Genomic DNA, 16365 nt, shown 5'->3' on the forward strand with positions numbered 1-16365 from the left:
TATACAGTGGCTATCCGCAAAGGGAATATTGAACTGACCGAATCACTGAATCGACACACTCATCGGTTAAGTTCATTAGGGTGAATCAATCGTTTGGTTCTTTTCCAAACCACGCATGCGCAGTGCGTATGAAACGCAGAAGAACGAAGGGGATCTTAGAAAATGACTTGTTTACGAACATTTGTCATAAATTTAGTGTTCGCTATTTTGCCTACACACTTAAACCACTTTAAACAAGTTGTAAATTAGCGTCGTGCACGAAGACAACGTTTAATTTTGTCAGTACATAGACAAATATAGCAAATTTCATCACATTTTATGCTGTGGATGGTAATTACGCCGTGGTCCCTAAACAGCACGTTTGCTTCCGCAGCACAAGCTACGTAATTTAAAGAAACCTCTCTGTTTGATGCAGGTACGTACTTAATTTACACACCCTTCACACATTTACACACATACACTCACCGGCCACTTTATTATGTACACCTTTTCACAAGTATCTAATCAGAACTTTCTGAAATTAATATTTGGAAGACAGTTTGATTGTTTATTTTGAAGTTATTAACGTTATTGGTATCACAGCCAGACATTGCGAATCGATTCTCTTCATCAAACAACTCAGCAACAAACAACAACAATTTTGGTTAAACCGAATGACTTTTTTGGTGACAAATTTTGTCCATCTTGTAAAACAAATGACAAAAGCAGTGTTAATTGATTATAAAAACCACATAATCCCATTGTTAACACTTAATAAAACCTCAAAATTAATTATATCTCCATTATGTTTGTTTTTTTACACTTTTAAAAACCTTATTCTTCAATGACCCAAATACATGCCTTTCTCTAACATTAATTCCACAACAATAAATGTTTAATACTTTGGTTAATTTTCAAGACTGTCTAATGACTAACTGATCAATTTTCCTTCTCCTCCACTGTTTCTTAGAATGGGTGGGTTTAAAGACACGTACCAAGACGTTCAACCAGTAACCCTTCGAATTGCAGAAGAAAATGTCACTTCCAGTCTCTACTGCAGCTCAGCCGAGGGCATTGAAGCTCATGTGTCCACTTTAGTGGAAGCTTTCTTAGTTGAAGTATACCGATGTAGAGTCTGTCAATTTACCAGCAACCAAAAAGCCAAGATTAGCCATCATGTCATGGAAAGACATGATCCAGTGTCCCCATGCCCCCATCTGCCATGTCTGGAGAAAGAGGATGAGGAGAGTTTGGGCGTAGGAATGAGGGTTGATGATGAAGAGGAGGTCGATCACAACAGCTCTCCATACGACCTAGACAGCGACCTCCATTCTGGCTCAAAAAGCAACGAGGATCAGATGGACATGGAGCGGATGTCTTTCCTCCTCCCGATGTACAGCATGTTTCAAAACATCAGCCCACGGTCATGTGACATTGGCCTGGGCTCCAACTCTGATGGCAACTTGCATGTGGCACAAACTTGTGAGGTGAATATAAAGGTTCCTGCAGTGTTATAGGGATAGTCCAAATGATGACAGAATTCACATTTTTGGGTGGACTATCCCTTTAATTTAGTTTGAAATATGAGAGAATTAAAGGATTAGTTCACTTTCAAATTTAAATTTCCTGATAATTTACTCACCCCCATGTCGTCCAAGATGTTTATGTCCTTCTTTCTTCAGTCGAAAAGAAATTAAGGTTTTTGATGAAAACATTCCAGGATTATTCTCCTTATAGTGGACTTCAATGGCCTCCAGATGGTTGAAGGTCAAAATTACAGTTTCACTGCAGCTTCAAATGGCTTTAAACGATCCCAGATGAGAAATAAGGGTCTTATCTAGAGAAACCATCAATCATAAAAAAATTACAATTTTATACATTTTAGCCATAAATGCTCATCTTGAACTAGCTCTCTTCTTCTTCTTCTTCTTCTTCTTCTCTATTTGAATTCCAGCAGTGTAGACACTGCTAAGTGTATTATTGCCCTCCACAGTTCAAAGTTTGAACTAATTGTTATATACTTGCACTAGCATATTGTATATGACAATTTAGTTCAAACTTTGACCTGTGGAGGGCAGTAATACATTTAAGAGCGTCTACACTGCTGGAATTCAAATAGAGAAGAAGAGAGCTAGTTCAAGATGAGCATTTATGGTTAAAACGTATATAATTTAAATTTTTTTTTAGAAAATTAGTGATGGTTTCTTTAGATAAGACCCTTATTCCTCGTCTGGGATTGTGTAGAATGCTTTGAAGCTGCAATGAAACTCTAATTTTGACCTTCAACCATTTGAAGGCCATTGAAGTCCACTATATGAAGAAAAATCCTGGAATGTTTTCATCAAAAACCTTAATTTCTTTTCGACTGAAGAGAGCAGGCCATGGACATCTTGATGACATGGGGGTGAGTAAATTATCAGGAAATTTTAATTTGAAAGTGAGAGAATCCTTTAACCTGTAATCTTTTGTTTTGTGAAGGTGAGCACACTCTTTGAGGAGGGTAGGCATGATGAAGACAGCGAGGAGGAACCTGTGTTTCAGCTGGAGGATGCTAGCACAGATCTGGCTGTTCCTTTGAACAGCGGAATGAACACAGAGGTTCAGGATGAGGAGATGGCCCAGTCGGCTCATCTCATGACTCTTGGGTTGTGCCGAATCTCCAGCACTAAGTGTCAATCTCAGTCTGTGAATTCAGCGAAAAGCCTCTCCCATCCAGAAGGTGAGCAGGATGCTGGAGATGCCAGCATTGAAGCTGAAATGCAGAAGCCATCCGAGGAGGATGGCGGATTGGCCTGCATCCTCTGCCAGACAGTTGCATCCAGTCGTAGCATGCTAGAGGTGCACCTGAAATGCCATAGTGGAGACCAAGGCTTCAGGTGCCCTCGCTGCGGTTGCGAATCAGAGGAGTGGGTTGATATGGAGCAACACTGGAGGGGACATGGAAAAAGAAAAGGCACAAAGAGGCATAAATGTAGTGTTTGCCCCAGGACATTTAGAAGAGCTGATTCTCGTGAAGCACATGAAGAAAGGCATAATCAGCGGCATCACTGTCGATCTGAGTCTGGGGGGCTAGTTCAGTGTTCTCTGTGCCTGGAATGGTGTCACTCAGGGAAGGAGTGGGAAATACACCAACAATGTCATTTTCAAGGAGGATTTAAATGCTTACACTGTGATTTCGAAGGTACAAATTATTCTCAGTGAACTGGGTTTACTGTATGCTATAATTTAAAGCTATAGGTTGGAGTGAAAATTTTGAAAGTTTTGAAATCTCTCGTATTTTGTTAATATGTGTATAGACAGGATATACAGATCAAAATTGTCTTTGCTGAACTGATTAGCTAGATTTACTCTAAGAATTGGTTGTGATCCAAAGCATGATTACTATAGCAGCATTGTTCTTTATAACATGCATTTTAATATTTGTCCACACCATCACATGCAATTAGATATTTTTTAACGTTTTTTTTTAATAAGAGTGAAAATCATAAACTTGGAGTTTAACAATTTTAAACATTTCATTTCTTTTTTTCTTTGTCTTGCTCTGTATGTCGTTTTGAGTTTTGCTTTACCTAGTTTCTAATATCTGTCTTTTAGAGAAGTCGTGGAAGAAAACTCTGAAGCATATTCACACTCAACACCAACAGGCCGATAAAAATCAAGAGAAACAGATTGCTCACAGTATGTAAGTATCTAGTGTCATCCAAATTCATCTTTTGTTATCTAATTCAAAATGCTTTAAAGCAGTGGTACTCAACAGGGGAAACTTAAAGTTATTTAAAATAAATCAAAATACACATGAAAATATGCTAAAACAACTAAAAATCAAGTTATGTCTTATTTTAATTCAAGTCCATCAACAATTGCTTTTCGTTGAAGACATCCTCTTGGAAAAACCAGGATATACAATATGAGGTGGCCTAATTTTAAAAGAATGATTTTTAGACCTGGAAAAGTCATGTTAATAGATCAAGTTAATAAAATACTAAAACATCATAGGTATTTTTATAATGAATATACATTTTTCTAGTTATGCTAAAGTCTAAATCATTTTATTGGGTAAAAATAAAATATTATAAGTAAATATTTAAAAAAAAATCCTTATCTTAAATCCTTATCAAGTAAATCACAGAAGACTGTTAAAAAAAAAAAAAAAAACACAAAAATCGCAAATGATCTTGAACTTAAGCGCAGCTGAATGGATTCAGTTCACTGCGTTGTAAACGACACCTAATTAATGTCATTTACATATAAAAGATCACCAGTCATCGTCCAAATCCTTTCATTTAGAATGGCGAGCTGCAAGAATAGCTTAGATTTCCAAAGCCTGCAGTAATCTGACAAGGAAATGTGCGTACGTCTGCTCAGACCCTGACTTGGGGTTAAGCACTTTTCCACGTCAAATAATAAATATGCACGTTGGCGTGGATTTAAGCGTACACACACTCTAAGATCAAATCTGTGCATACACATGCTTTATAAATGAGGCCCCTGGAATCTTTACAGAAACAACGAGTGTCTGTAGATTAAATTTATTCAAATGTTCTTGTGGACAACGGAGGTCTCCAAGTCAAAAATGCTGAGAACCACTGCCTTATTAAAGAGTATTTGGTGAGATGGTTGACTGTCAGACTGCAGAAACCCCTGTTTAATGATGACTTCTTTGTCTGTACTCAGAGAAAACCAGCAACTTAACACATCCACCAAATACCCAGAATGCCTCAGAGGTATGAAGCCAGAGTCATGGTCCCAGGTTAGGAAGAAGAGGTTGAAAAACAGGATTGTGGGAAGGGAAAAAAGCAATGAAGGAGGAAAGGACAGAATGGGTCACCTGAAGGGTGAGACAGCTGTTGGACTCACTGTTTCCAGACGGAAAGAGTTCTGCTGCAACCTCTGTGACAAGTACCAGAATATATTTTTTCTTTGTTATATTATCTTGACAAAGAGACTGTTATTGAAGTGCATCTTAATCTGGTCACATTTTATAGTACATACACTAACATTCAAAGGTTTGGGGTTGGTAAGATTTTTGAAAGACGTCTCTTATGATCACCAAGGCTGCAATTATTTAACCAAAAATACTACAAGACAGTAATATTGTGAATTATTATTATTACAATTTAAAACAACTGTTTTCTAATTTAATATATTTTAAAACATTATTTACTATGGTGTTGGCAAAACTGAATTTTCAGCATCATTACTCCAGTCTTCAGTGTCACATGATCCTTCGGAAATCATTCTAATATGCTGACTTGGTGCCTAAGAAACATTTACTATTGTCACAATCGTAAAAGGTTGTTTTGCTTAATATTTTTGTAGAAATTGTGTTGTATTTCTTCAGGATTCTTTAATGAATAGAAGGGTCAAAAGAACAGTATTTATTTGAAATGGAAATCTTTTGTAAAATTATAAATGTCACTTTTGATCAATTTAATGTCCATGCTGAATTAAAGTATGAATTTCTTAAAAAAAAAAAATCGTACTGCCCCCAAACATTTGAACTGTAGTGTATAATAGTAGAAATGTCAGAATAAATTTTAAAAAATTAATATATAGAATAGGAATAGAATATAGAATCCTTAATTGTCAGTTTATCTCTATCTATCTCTCTACAGGAAGTTTTCCACCAAGTTGACCATGCGGCGTCACATGGGCATTCATCAAGGAGATAAGCCATTTAAGTGCCCACACTGCCACTACTGCACTCGTCTCAAAGCCTCGCTCAAACAGCACCTCCGCGTCCACACAGGTGCAGTTGCAAGCACATTGTTGATATCTTTCTTTAAAGCTGCTGTCCGTAACTTTTTTTGTGTTCAAAATAAGATTATATAATTAGAATGTACAGCATGAATCCATTTTCCAAACCGTGTTTTTGTCTTACCCAGAATCATTATGGTACACTTAATAAGTACATAATAAGTGTTTATATTCTGACTATTTCAGACCGGACTGGTAGGACCCGCCGCAGAGTATCACAGTTACTGCGTGACTCGCCATAAATATACACGGAGAAAAGTAGCTCCGGCTACAATGTTCTTCCGCAAGACGCATACAGTTCTGTTTATTAACCGCTAGAGGGCCAAAAATTGCGGACTGCAGCTTTAAAGGATTAGTTCACTTTCAAATAAAATTTTCCTGATAATTTACTCACCCCCATGTCATCCAAGATGTTCATGTCTGTCTTTCTTCAGTCGAAAAGAAATTAAGGTTTTTGATGAAAACATTCCAGGATTATTCTCCTCATAGTGGACCTCAATGGAGCACAAACGGTTGAAGGTCAAAGTTACAGTTTCAGTGCAGCTTCAAAGGGCTTTAAACGATACCAGACGAGGAATAAGGGTCTTATCTCACAAAACGATCTGCCATTTTCTAAAAAAAATACAAATGTATATGCTTTATAAACACAAATAATCGCCTTGCAAGTGTTTCAGCTTTCCGTATTCTTCAGAAAGCTTACACTGTATGACATGTCTTGGATGACATGGGGGTGAGTAAATTATCAGGAAATTTTAATTCAGAAGTGAACTAATCCTTTAATATTAAACACTTTTATATATATATATATATATATATATATATATATATATATATATATATATATATATATTACACAAATGTTGCAGTGGCAATAGATTATTGTTTTCAGAATGACAGTGACACATCTTGTCCATCACCTTTATTAGTCCTGGTCACTAAACAGAAATTATGACCAGAGCCAGGCCGTTAAATGACTTTCCCACGCTACTTTAATTAGAAATGTAGCAAATATATAGAGAAAGACAGCTCATGGTGACATGCAGAGATTTAGAGCTTCCTTTCAAAAGACTGGTTCTCATAGAACGGTTGCCATGACATTGCACTGCCTGAGTGTGAGAATTCCAGTGATGTGTTTTTCTGTTTGCTTTAGGTGAGAAGCCATACAAGTGTTCGCAGTGCGCCTATGCTTCTATTGACAGAAGCTCTCTGCGCCGACACTCAAGGACGCACACACAAGAAAAGCCTTACTGCTGCCAGTACTGTCCATACAGCAGGTACATGCACTTGCCTGTCATAAAGTCGACAGACTACACTTGTTTCATACTACGTCTGTAGCTAAGAATAATTCTCTGCGTTTCGCTTCAGCATCCAGAAGAAGAGCTTAGACCTCCATTCACGCCGTCATCACACAGGAGAGTCATTCCCCTGTCACCTGTGCCAGTATTCCACACCAGACCGCCAGCTTCTGGTGCGACACATGAGGAAACATCACAGTGCCGAACAAACCGCTGCACTGGGGCAGAGGAACAGCTCTGGTTCTGGCTCCCAAACCGCTCCTTCTCAAAGAGCACGGACATCCAAATGATATTTATAGTTGATTTGTAAATAAAATTGATTTTTTTATATATTTTTAAATTGCCTTTTATTTCAGTCAGTTATTTTATAATGACAAAGCAAAGTATTGTTTTCTTATGGTTTGATAAGTTTGGTGGAATATAGGTGAATTTAATTTACTCTATTTCAGTGGGTGGTTAATTATAGCTTTAAAATAGTAAGCGATTAAAGGATTGACCAAATGCCATGATACAGCATTTGTAATACTGCGCTTAAAACTACAAGCAAATCCCACCACCAATCCAATAGAAACTGGATTATCCCACCTGTTGCCCAGTGCACGAGCAGCCAAATTTCACTTTAAAGGATTAGTCCACTTTTAAATAAACGTTTCCTGATAATTTAATCACCCCCATGTCATCTAAGATGTTCATGTCTTTCTTTAGATCGCCTTGCAAGTGCTTCCACCATTCCGCTTTCAGTATTCTTCAAAAAGCTTATGCTGTATGTCCTACGCCTTCCCTATTCTACTTACGGAAAAATTGAACTGGTGCCGCGTTCGTTCCCTAAGTAGAACAGGGAAGGCGTAGGACATACAGCGTAAGCGTTTTGGAGAATACGGAAAGCGGAAGTACGTTCAAGGCGATATTTTGTGTTTATAAAGCATATACAGTTGTATTTTTTTGCTAAAATGACAGATCGTTTCACTAGATAAGACCCTTATTCCTCGTCTGGTATCGTTTAAAGCCCTTTGAAGCTGCACTGAAACTGTAATTTTGACCTTCAACCGTTTGGAGACCATTGAAGTCCACTATAAGGAGAATAATCCTGGAATGTTTTCATCAAAAGCTTCATTAATTTCTTTTTGACTGACGAAAGAAAGACATGAACATCTTGGATGACATGGGGGTGAGTAAATTATCAGGAAAAATTGGACTAACAGAGGACTAGCCTACAAGCCTTTTTTAATGTTTGTTTTAAATGGATTTATTTGATTTTAACAACTATTTTGTGTTAACGTATTTACTTTAGGAATAATGAGGGAAAAAGTAGGTAAAATTACCTCACTTTGTATTTTTTCAATGACAACAACCAACGGCACTATGCGGCGGCAACCAATGAGATTGCAGTTAGTGACCTGCCGCTTGATGCGATTGGATACTGCTAGAGAATAGGAACGCCCACTAGCATCTGACAGGAATAACAGATTCATTCGACGACCTTTAACGGTTTAGTGTCTGTTTGAACTCGAGAAATTTATGATTTTGGATGAGAGTTCACGGGGAATGCGCACAAATGGGGCTTTCAGAGCTCATTATCTGCAGGCGAAGAGGAAAGCGAAGGAGTTTGAAGTTTGTACAACTTGTGTCAGAAGATTTGCATATCCCACGAAAGTAATCCCACGATTTGCGTTCTGATTTTGATGGATATTTAGCCGGTTTTTAAATTTTAATTTACGTTTTTGCAGCGGAATACATTTTCTGTCTATTTATCTAATTTAGAGATAATTTCTATTGAATGTGTTTATGACACGATTCAGTTATGGCAGGTGCTGATATGGATTTCTTGCCTCACCTGAGCGTGAATGACTGTTGGGTCGTTGGGCTCGAGCGCTTCGCTGTTGGTCCTGCTGGAGAAGAAGAGGAGTTTTTCGAGATTAGGACTGAATGGGCTGAAAAAAGCATAACATATCTGCGAAGGCGATATCACGATCTAGTGAAACTTGTTAAGAATTTGAGCAAATCATTTCCAGACGACAGAGGACTTTTGCCTCAGTCATTGATGCTTGAGGGTATGACATTTGTGACAATTAAAATAGGTGGCCATTTAACTGATTGGAGACTTCATGTATGTGTTTATGTTTTATCAGCACTACAGAGGATAAAGGAAGCAGAAGAAAATAATGTTGATACTAGGTTGGATGAAGTGGAAAAATTATTGAGAAATATCATCAAAATGCCACAAAAGGTGATTCTATAGACTAGTCTGCCCATCCCTTCTGTCAATAATAATTGTATTGATGCCCTATTGTACGTACAATAATTATGCAAGTAATTTACTTTACAGTTCTCTCAGTCTGAGGCAGTTCTTACATTTTTCAAGACTTCTCCACTTGACTATACCTTGAAAACCATGTATGAACCAATCCAGCCTTTCTACCAGAGTCCTGTCACTGTAGCTGGTTTGTATTCATGAGTTCTCCTGATCTTACAGAGAACTGACTATTAAACACATTTTTAAGCTAATATAATATTATACTTTTCTACAGATGTCAGAAGGGCCAATGGGTTTTGTTTGGCCAATACAGAAACTGTTCTTTTTGATGCGTATTTACTAGCCGAAGGAGCATCAGAGCCATCTCCAAAGTACAGGTAAATATCTGACAAATGAACATCCTAATAGTCACTCTTCTATATCTTATATTGCTCATGTGAGTTTATCATATGTGGAATCAACATGTACGTAATCAAGTCTTATTTCGTCACATCCAGCTCTGAGATTGATTCCCAGATATGGACGGGAATGAGAATACAAAATGGAGTCCAATGTGTTAAGGAAACTGTGCACAAACCTGAAAAGGGCTTCGTGACTCTTGGTACCACTGAAAGTAAAGATACAGATTATCAACTTAAAAAATCACAGATTACCAATAGCAACATGACGTACCTCCACCTACAAGCCTGCGAGACAGATATCCTTGAATGACTTAATGCACTTGACCACGTATCTTTCTAGTATGAAAGTGTACAGAAATGGTCATTTTTAAAGTTTTGTCTTTAAGAATATTTTTTTTTAAATAAAATAATACATTTCTAAATGATTTATAAAGATTTATAAAATAACTATAAGATTTGTAAAAATGGATAGATTAATATTTTTATAAGATGAACTGTAATATTAATAAAAATATTTAACCAGCTCTGATTAATGTTGTTGTTTTTTTTTCCTCGAAGACCTTTGTTCATTTTCTGGCATTTACAAATCATATAAAATGTTTAGTTAGCTTGAATAGATCAATTATTGTGAATGAAGGTTATTTTATACTATGTTAGAGATGCACTGATACAAAATATATGATACGATACGATATCGGTAACGATATGGGGGTTCTGCCTTTTATACCTTCTTTTAAATGAATGATAATTCAATTAATTATTTTTAATTATTATATTTTGAAAAAAAAAATGCAAATAAAAACTTTATTCTCTCCATTTCATCAACTGGTTTCAGAGTAACTGGAATCAGTTGTAAACAAACACATTACTCAAATTAATATTATCACGCATTAACTAAATTCTGAAGATTAAATTAATATCGCTTAACTTTCTGAATGTTATTAATTCAAATAATTATTATTAATATTAAACATCAAACTGGTTTCTTAGCATTTTCTTTACCCAGACTATCAGCTGTTTTTAAACTATCAGCTGATAGTCGATAGTGTGAAAATTTGCTTTTATTGGCCGTTATATCAATGCATCTCTAGAATATATCCTTGGGATGTTTTACACTATATAGCCAACTGTATGCTGATATCCACACACCACACCAAATAATATTTAATGAATGAGCATTTAATATAATATCCTTTAGCATTAACGGTTTTCATTCTTCTTGTAAATCATCAAACATGTCTACAGAAATATGCTCCCAATCTGACATGTGTCAGTGAAGCCAGTCTGAATGATGGTTGCAGTCCAGTTTATTCCACAGGTGTTCAGTGGGGTTCAAGTCTGAGCTTTTGTGTAGGCCTGTCAAGTTCTTCTTCAGTACACAGTAAAAAACACAGTGCCAAATTAACACTTAAAGTGTTCATTAATTTATGGGCCTCGCTTTGTGCACAAAGGGGGCACTGTCATGTTGTAAGACAGAAAGAAAAAAAAATCCCTCGTCACAATTTTGGAAACGCATAATAAAGAATGCCATTGTATGTCTGAGTATTTTAGATTTTTGTTCCCTGAAACTAAAGGGCCTAGCCAAATAGTTTGCCCATTAATTAGAAGCTGTGGCGCTGACATGGTACAATAATTAGTGTTTCACTCAAACTCAAGGTCAAAATAAAACTAAATTCATTTAATTAATATAATGACTGGTGAGAATATTACATCTGTTTTTTCTAAAATAGGTAAAGTTTCTGTTGTGAAACAGAATGAAGGCTATAGGCTGCTGATCATTATTTAACTGGAACAGAGAATCATTTCTGTCCACATTCAGGTCAGTGAGCAGTTTCACATGATGAAGGATGTTAATCAGTCCTTATTGGAACAGTCATTGTGCTCCACTTTCGCATTGCATAGATTGATCTGGCTCTCTGCTTCCACTCAGACAATCCATACACCCTTATTTTGAGTCAAAAAGAGTTTTTTTCCATCAACATCTGGCCTAATTTACTACTCTAAACAACAAACAAAGGAAACATTTTTTTGTAGCTAATGAGTTCCAAAAATCGAAACAGCTTTTCGCTGTCTACATTTCCTCCTGGTGACCTCTTTAACGCTCACAGGGTTGTCCAACTCACTGCTCGGGTGCTTGCCAACATTTCATATTACACATTCAAACTTCAAATTATATTATGAAAATAGGGTCATTCGTGTGGAAAAGGATGTTTCTCTGTGTCAGTGACAGTTATCAAACACGATAAATAAAATGGTCTACATCCAATGTTCTCTCTCAAATCTCTTAACTAAAAGTAAAAAAAAAAAAAAAAAAAAACATTATCTTCCATCTTGATCTTTTTTATTATTATTGTAAAGTGGGTCTCACCTTTAATCTTATGTGTTTATACATAAGTGCTTTTTGTAATCAATCATTCGTTGTAATGCACTTTGAGCTGTGTTTCTTATATAAAAGGTGCTATACAAATAAAAATTATATTATTTCAATATGTTTGATAATTTAATATGATTCATAAATTATGTTAAAGGATTAGTTCACTTTCAAATAAAATGTTCCTGATAATTTACTCACCCCAATGTTATCCAAGATGGCCATGTCCTTCTTTAGTCAGTCAAAAAGAAATGAAGGTTTTTCATGAAAATATTCCAGGATTATTCTCCTTATAGTGGGCTTCGATGTCAAAATGAAGGTCAAAATGACAGTTTCAGTGCAGCTTCAAAGGGCTTTAAACGATACCATACGAGGAATAAGGGTCTTATCTAGTGAAACGATCGGTCATTTTCTCAAAAAATACAATGCTTTATAAACACAAATGATTGCCTTGCAAGTGGTTTCACCATTCCGCTTTCTGTATTCTTCAAAAAGCTTATGCTGTATGTCCTACGCCTTCCCTATTCTATTTATGGAACGAACGCAGCGCCAGTTCCATTTTTTCCGTAAGTAGAATAGGGAAGGCATAGGACATATAGCATAAGCTTTCTGAAGAATATGAAAGTGTGGTTTTGGCGGAACCACTTGGAAGGCGATCATTTGTTTATATAAAGCATATACATTTTTTTTTTAGAAAATGACTGATCGTTTTGCTAGATAAGACCCTTATTCCTCGTCTGATATCATTTAAAGCCCTTTGAAGCTGCACTGAAACTGTCATTTTGACCTTTAACAGTGGAGTCCACTGAAGTCCACTATAAGGAGAATAATCCTGGAATGTTTTCATCAAAAACCTTAATTTCTTTTCGACTGAAGAAAGAAGGACATGAACATCTTGGATAACATTGGGGTGAGTAAATTATCAGGAAAATTTTATTTAAAGTGGACTAATCCTTTAATACTCTAAAATATTTTACTTTAATTTCAGATATACCTAGTACAAGGCATTATTAGCTTATCATGGGTCAATTTTATAATAATGCTTAAAATAGTCCAGAAATAGCAACAGATTTATTATAAAGTGTTTTGTTTACCATTACCATTGGCCAAGTGACAATTTTTGACCATTACAGCAAGCCAAGTTGTGAACTACTTACTGATCAATAATAACTTGGTGGTGCATTGATTAGTATATAAAAAGCTAATGTAGGGAGCCACTATTCACAGACTGACACAGAGAGGAGAACAACACTGGTTATTTAAAACGAGAATTTAACCACTTTTTCACTTATTTTAACAGAATTACCTTCAGTTTTGTTTACGAGAAATTTAGGAAACATCAAGCCACAAAACATGAGCCATCACTCTTCATGGAGAGGGCATCATTGTGCCCCTGGAGACATCAACTGCACAGCAGGCTTTAAGGAGTCTTTGGCCAGCAGGAACTACAAGTTACACCATGTGCCTTTCCATGGGCCGACCCACAGCCACCACCATGAGCCTCCACGACCGTTTCCCACAGTGGATGTTCCTGATCATGCCCACTACATCATTGGCTCTGTCATCTTAATGGTTGGCATCACTGGAGTGATTGGAAACGCACTGGTGATCTATGTGTTCTGCCGGAGCCGTACTCTTCGCACTGCAGGGAATATGTTTGTGGTGAACCTGGCTGTAACTGATTTCTTCATGTCCCTCACTCAGTCGCCCATGTTCTTCGCAGCCAGCCTGCACAGGCGCTGGGTATTTGGCGAGCGCATTTGTGAGCTCTACGCCTTTTGTGGTGCCCTCTTTGGGATCTGTTCCATGATGACTTTGACTGCAATCGCTGCTGATCGCTGCCTAGCCATAACTCAGCCTCTCGCCTTGGTGGGCAATGTTAGTAGACGCAAAGCAGGCGTGGTGTTGGCCGTTGTGTGGCTCTACTCTCTGGGCTGGAGCCTTCCACCTTTCTTTGGCTGGAGCGCTTATGTTCCAGAGGGGCTTCAGACTTCCTGTTCTTGGGACTATATGACCTTCACTCCATCAGTTCGTGCGTACACCATCCTCCTCTTCATTTTTGTGTTCTTTATCCCACTCGGCATTATTGGAAGCTGCTACTTTGGAATTTTTCAAGCAATTCGAGCAACGGGGAAGGAAATTAGAGAGCTGGATTGCGGGGAAACGCACAAGGTGTATGAACGCATACAGAACGAATGGAAGATGGCGAAAGTCGCCCTCCTGGTCATTTTGCTTTTTGTAATATCCTGGTCGCCCTACTCTGTGGTGGCCCTCACCGCCACGGCTGGCTATTCCCATCTCCTGACCCCCTACATGAATTCAGTACCTGCTGTGATCGCCAAGGCCTCAGCCATCCATAATCCCATCATCTACGCAATTACGCATCCAAAGTATCGGGCGGCTATTGCCCGCTACATTCCAATACTCCGCTTCATCTTACGTGTGAAAGAGAAGGATCTCCGTTCCTCTTTTAGTTCCGGCAGCATTAGTTCCCGTCGTCCGACCGTCAGCAGCCAGTGCTCCCTGGGAGTTAGCATCGGCAATGCAGCGCGAGCTAACGGCCGCTGGGGAAAGACACGCTTGTCTTCCGCTTCAGATAGTGATTCTTGCTGGACTGAGAGTGAGGCTGATGGTTCTAGCGTCAGTTCCCTGACCTTTGGTCGTCGTGTGTCCACCGAGATCTCTACAGATACTATCATTCTTTCACCAGGGTCAAGTACTAGCACCACCAGTGGGCAGAAATCAGAGAAAGCACACAAAGTTGTAAGCGTACCAGTGCCGTCTATTACTTTTGAATCAGATGCTGCAGATGGGGAGTCTCTGTCTGATGGAAAGGCTTTGCTTCCTGGGGGGAACTAAGGGAATGATGCAACGCTTCAGGTTTAGTGTTGGGCTCGCTACTAAAATTTATAATTAATTAGTCATTTATTACTAGTTACTCCATTCGAAAGTAATATTGTTACTTTACTTTTTACTTTCTGGCAACAGTAATTAGTTACAGTACTAATTATATACTTTTCCTTCTCGCCCCACAGAAGTTGTAATTGTGTATCCCCATAAAATGTTAACAACATATTTCTGCCTCATCATTTCACCAAAATCTACATTGGATTGCAGTCAGAAGTTATTACAAACACTCAATGGTGATTGATAGTGACTTTTAAAGGGTACATAACACAATCTCATGTTAATCTTGAGTATCTATAGAGTAGTATAGCATCCTTCATATCTCCGAAAAGTCTTTAGTTTTATCAGATTTATAAAATAAAAGTCGAGTCTTTCCAAGTCTTTCCAAAACCAGCCAAGCTCCCGGAGGCGTGCCTTGGGCGACCATCACATTATCCCTGTATAACTTTTGATTCATTATATGTGCGTGTTGTTTACATTATATGCACTTACGCGCTGACTGCCAACAAAACAGACATTTGATGCACCACCTGCGGTTCCGACTCATGACCGGGATCATTACTGCTGTGACCGCTCCATCTTTCAGTTTCAAACGATCTGTAAATCCAGTGTCGAACTGGGCCTTGTTTATAAAATCATAAGCATCGATCCTGAGGGCTCGAGCAGCCACGGAAAACACGAGATATTCTCCATTCATTTTAACGATTAAAAAAGTGATTGCAACTTTCAGACTCTCGTTCTGGTTAATGAGTACATCCAACTCGTTTTTTGAAACTTTGGCCATGTTTAGCAAGAGAATCCAATTCTTTAACAGTGTAAATAAGTCAGAATGCATGAAATAGCATTAGACCTCCCCTTTAAGTAAAAGTGTTGTATTAATTTCATTAATTGTATTATAAATGTGTAGCTTGAAGCTAATTGTAGCTTTAATTTCTCTGTTACCAATATGCAATTATATTTCTTGATGTATTTTATCAAAAGAAATCACATAAGTTTGTAAGAAAATGTTTCCTTTTCCAAAAAGATTTTTAATTATAGTAGTATAATTTATATCGGGATCAGAGGGATATGGGTGGGCAAGCCATGTAATGTCAGAGTAAAGTAATGCCACAACTTACACAACAGTGTTCAGATCATCTTTTCTCCTGACGAAATCAATGTATTGGCAATATTTAATCAGCTGAATGTTTCCATATTCCAAGCTTGCCTGCTGCACTGGTGACTTCATGAGCCTGTGCGAGTCATGAAAATTAGGAAAATAAATCTAGGAATTATTAGATTGTTGGATTTCAAATCAGTAGGGGTTGAGGCAGCAAGTAACAATAGATGGTAACTGTAATATTATTACTGAAATCTTATTAGTAATTAGTTACACTACTAGTTACTGCCCAACACTGTTCA

The 16365-nt window shown here is 37.5% G+C and overlaps 3 protein-coding genes across 4 annotated transcripts; all 3 read left to right on the forward strand.

Moving 5' to 3' along the window:
- The first annotated feature begins 114 nt into the window (after positions 1-114).
- On the forward strand, positions 115-7359 carry si:dkey-154p10.3 (zinc finger protein 112). The gene is made up of 8 exons (XM_048162354.1): positions 115-415; positions 950-1466; positions 2458-3160; positions 3574-3661; positions 4654-4878; positions 5595-5728; positions 6887-7010; positions 7102-7359. Exons 2-8 carry the CDS (start codon positions 951-953, stop codon positions 7319-7321), a joined length of 2010 nt encoding a protein of 669 aa, XP_048018311.1. The 5' UTR covers positions 115-415; position 950; the 3' UTR covers positions 7322-7359.
- Positions 7360-8233: 874 nt separating this feature from the next.
- On the forward strand, positions 8234-10226 carry LOC125250049 (PX domain-containing protein 1-like). Of its 2 annotated transcripts, none has more exons than XM_048162358.1 (6): positions 8234-8684; positions 8840-9082; positions 9161-9258; positions 9358-9472; positions 9560-9662; positions 9783-10226. In XM_048162358.1, the coding sequence occupies exons 2-6, from the start codon at positions 8848-8850 to the stop codon at positions 9994-9996; spliced, it is 765 nt and encodes a 254-aa protein (XP_048018315.1). In that variant the 5' UTR covers positions 8234-8684; positions 8840-8847; the 3' UTR covers positions 9997-10226. The 2 variants fall into 2 exon arrangements, with proteins under 2 accessions (XP_048018315.1, XP_048018314.1); XM_048162357.1 differs by having other exon boundaries at positions 8247-8684; positions 8831-9082.
- A 3080-nt stretch (positions 10227-13306) lies between these two features.
- opn4.1 (opsin 4.1) lies at positions 13307-15532 on the forward strand. Its single transcript, XM_048164964.1, has one exon. The coding sequence runs from the start codon at positions 13411-13413 to the stop codon at positions 14914-14916; it is 1506 nt and encodes a 501-aa protein (XP_048020921.1). The 5' UTR covers positions 13307-13410; the 3' UTR covers positions 14917-15532.
- Positions 15533-16365: the final 833 nt, after the last annotated feature.

Source organism: Megalobrama amblycephala, linkage group LG17 (assembly GCF_018812025.1).
Source record: "Megalobrama amblycephala isolate DHTTF-2021 linkage group LG17, ASM1881202v1, whole genome shotgun sequence".
In the NCBI taxonomy this organism is placed as follows: Eukaryota; Metazoa; Chordata; class Actinopteri; order Cypriniformes; family Xenocyprididae; genus Megalobrama; species Megalobrama amblycephala.

What these genes read in the sequence shown, in the direction of transcription:
- si:dkey-154p10.3 (XM_048162354.1), top strand. Translation starts at nt 951, where the DNA reads ATGGGTGGGTTTAAAGACACGTACCAAGACGTTCAACCAGTAACCCTT. An exon ending in GCACCTCCGCGTCCACACAG is followed by an intron (nt 5,729 to 6,886) that starts GTGCAGTTGCAA and finishes TGTTTGCTTTAG; the next exon opens with GTGAGAAGCCATACAAGTGT. An exon ending in CAGTACTGTCCATACAGCAG is followed by an intron (nt 7,011 to 7,101) that starts GTACATGCACTT and finishes GTTTCGCTTCAG; the next exon opens with CATCCAGAAGAAGAGCTTAG.
- LOC125250049 (XM_048162357.1), top strand. Translation starts at nt 8,833, where the DNA reads ATGGCAGGTGCTGATATGGATTTCTTGCCTCACCTGAGCGTGAATGAC. An exon ending in TCAGTCATTGATGCTTGAGG is followed by an intron (nt 9,083 to 9,160) that starts GTATGACATTTG and finishes ATGTTTTATCAG; the next exon opens with CACTACAGAGGATAAAGGAA. An exon ending in GAGTCCTGTCACTGTAGCTG is followed by an intron (nt 9,473 to 9,559) that starts GTTTGTATTCAT and finishes ACTTTTCTACAG; the next exon opens with ATGTCAGAAGGGCCAATGGG.
- opn4.1 (XM_048164964.1), top strand. Translation starts at nt 13,411, where the DNA reads ATGAGCCATCACTCTTCATGGAGAGGGCATCATTGTGCCCCTGGAGAC.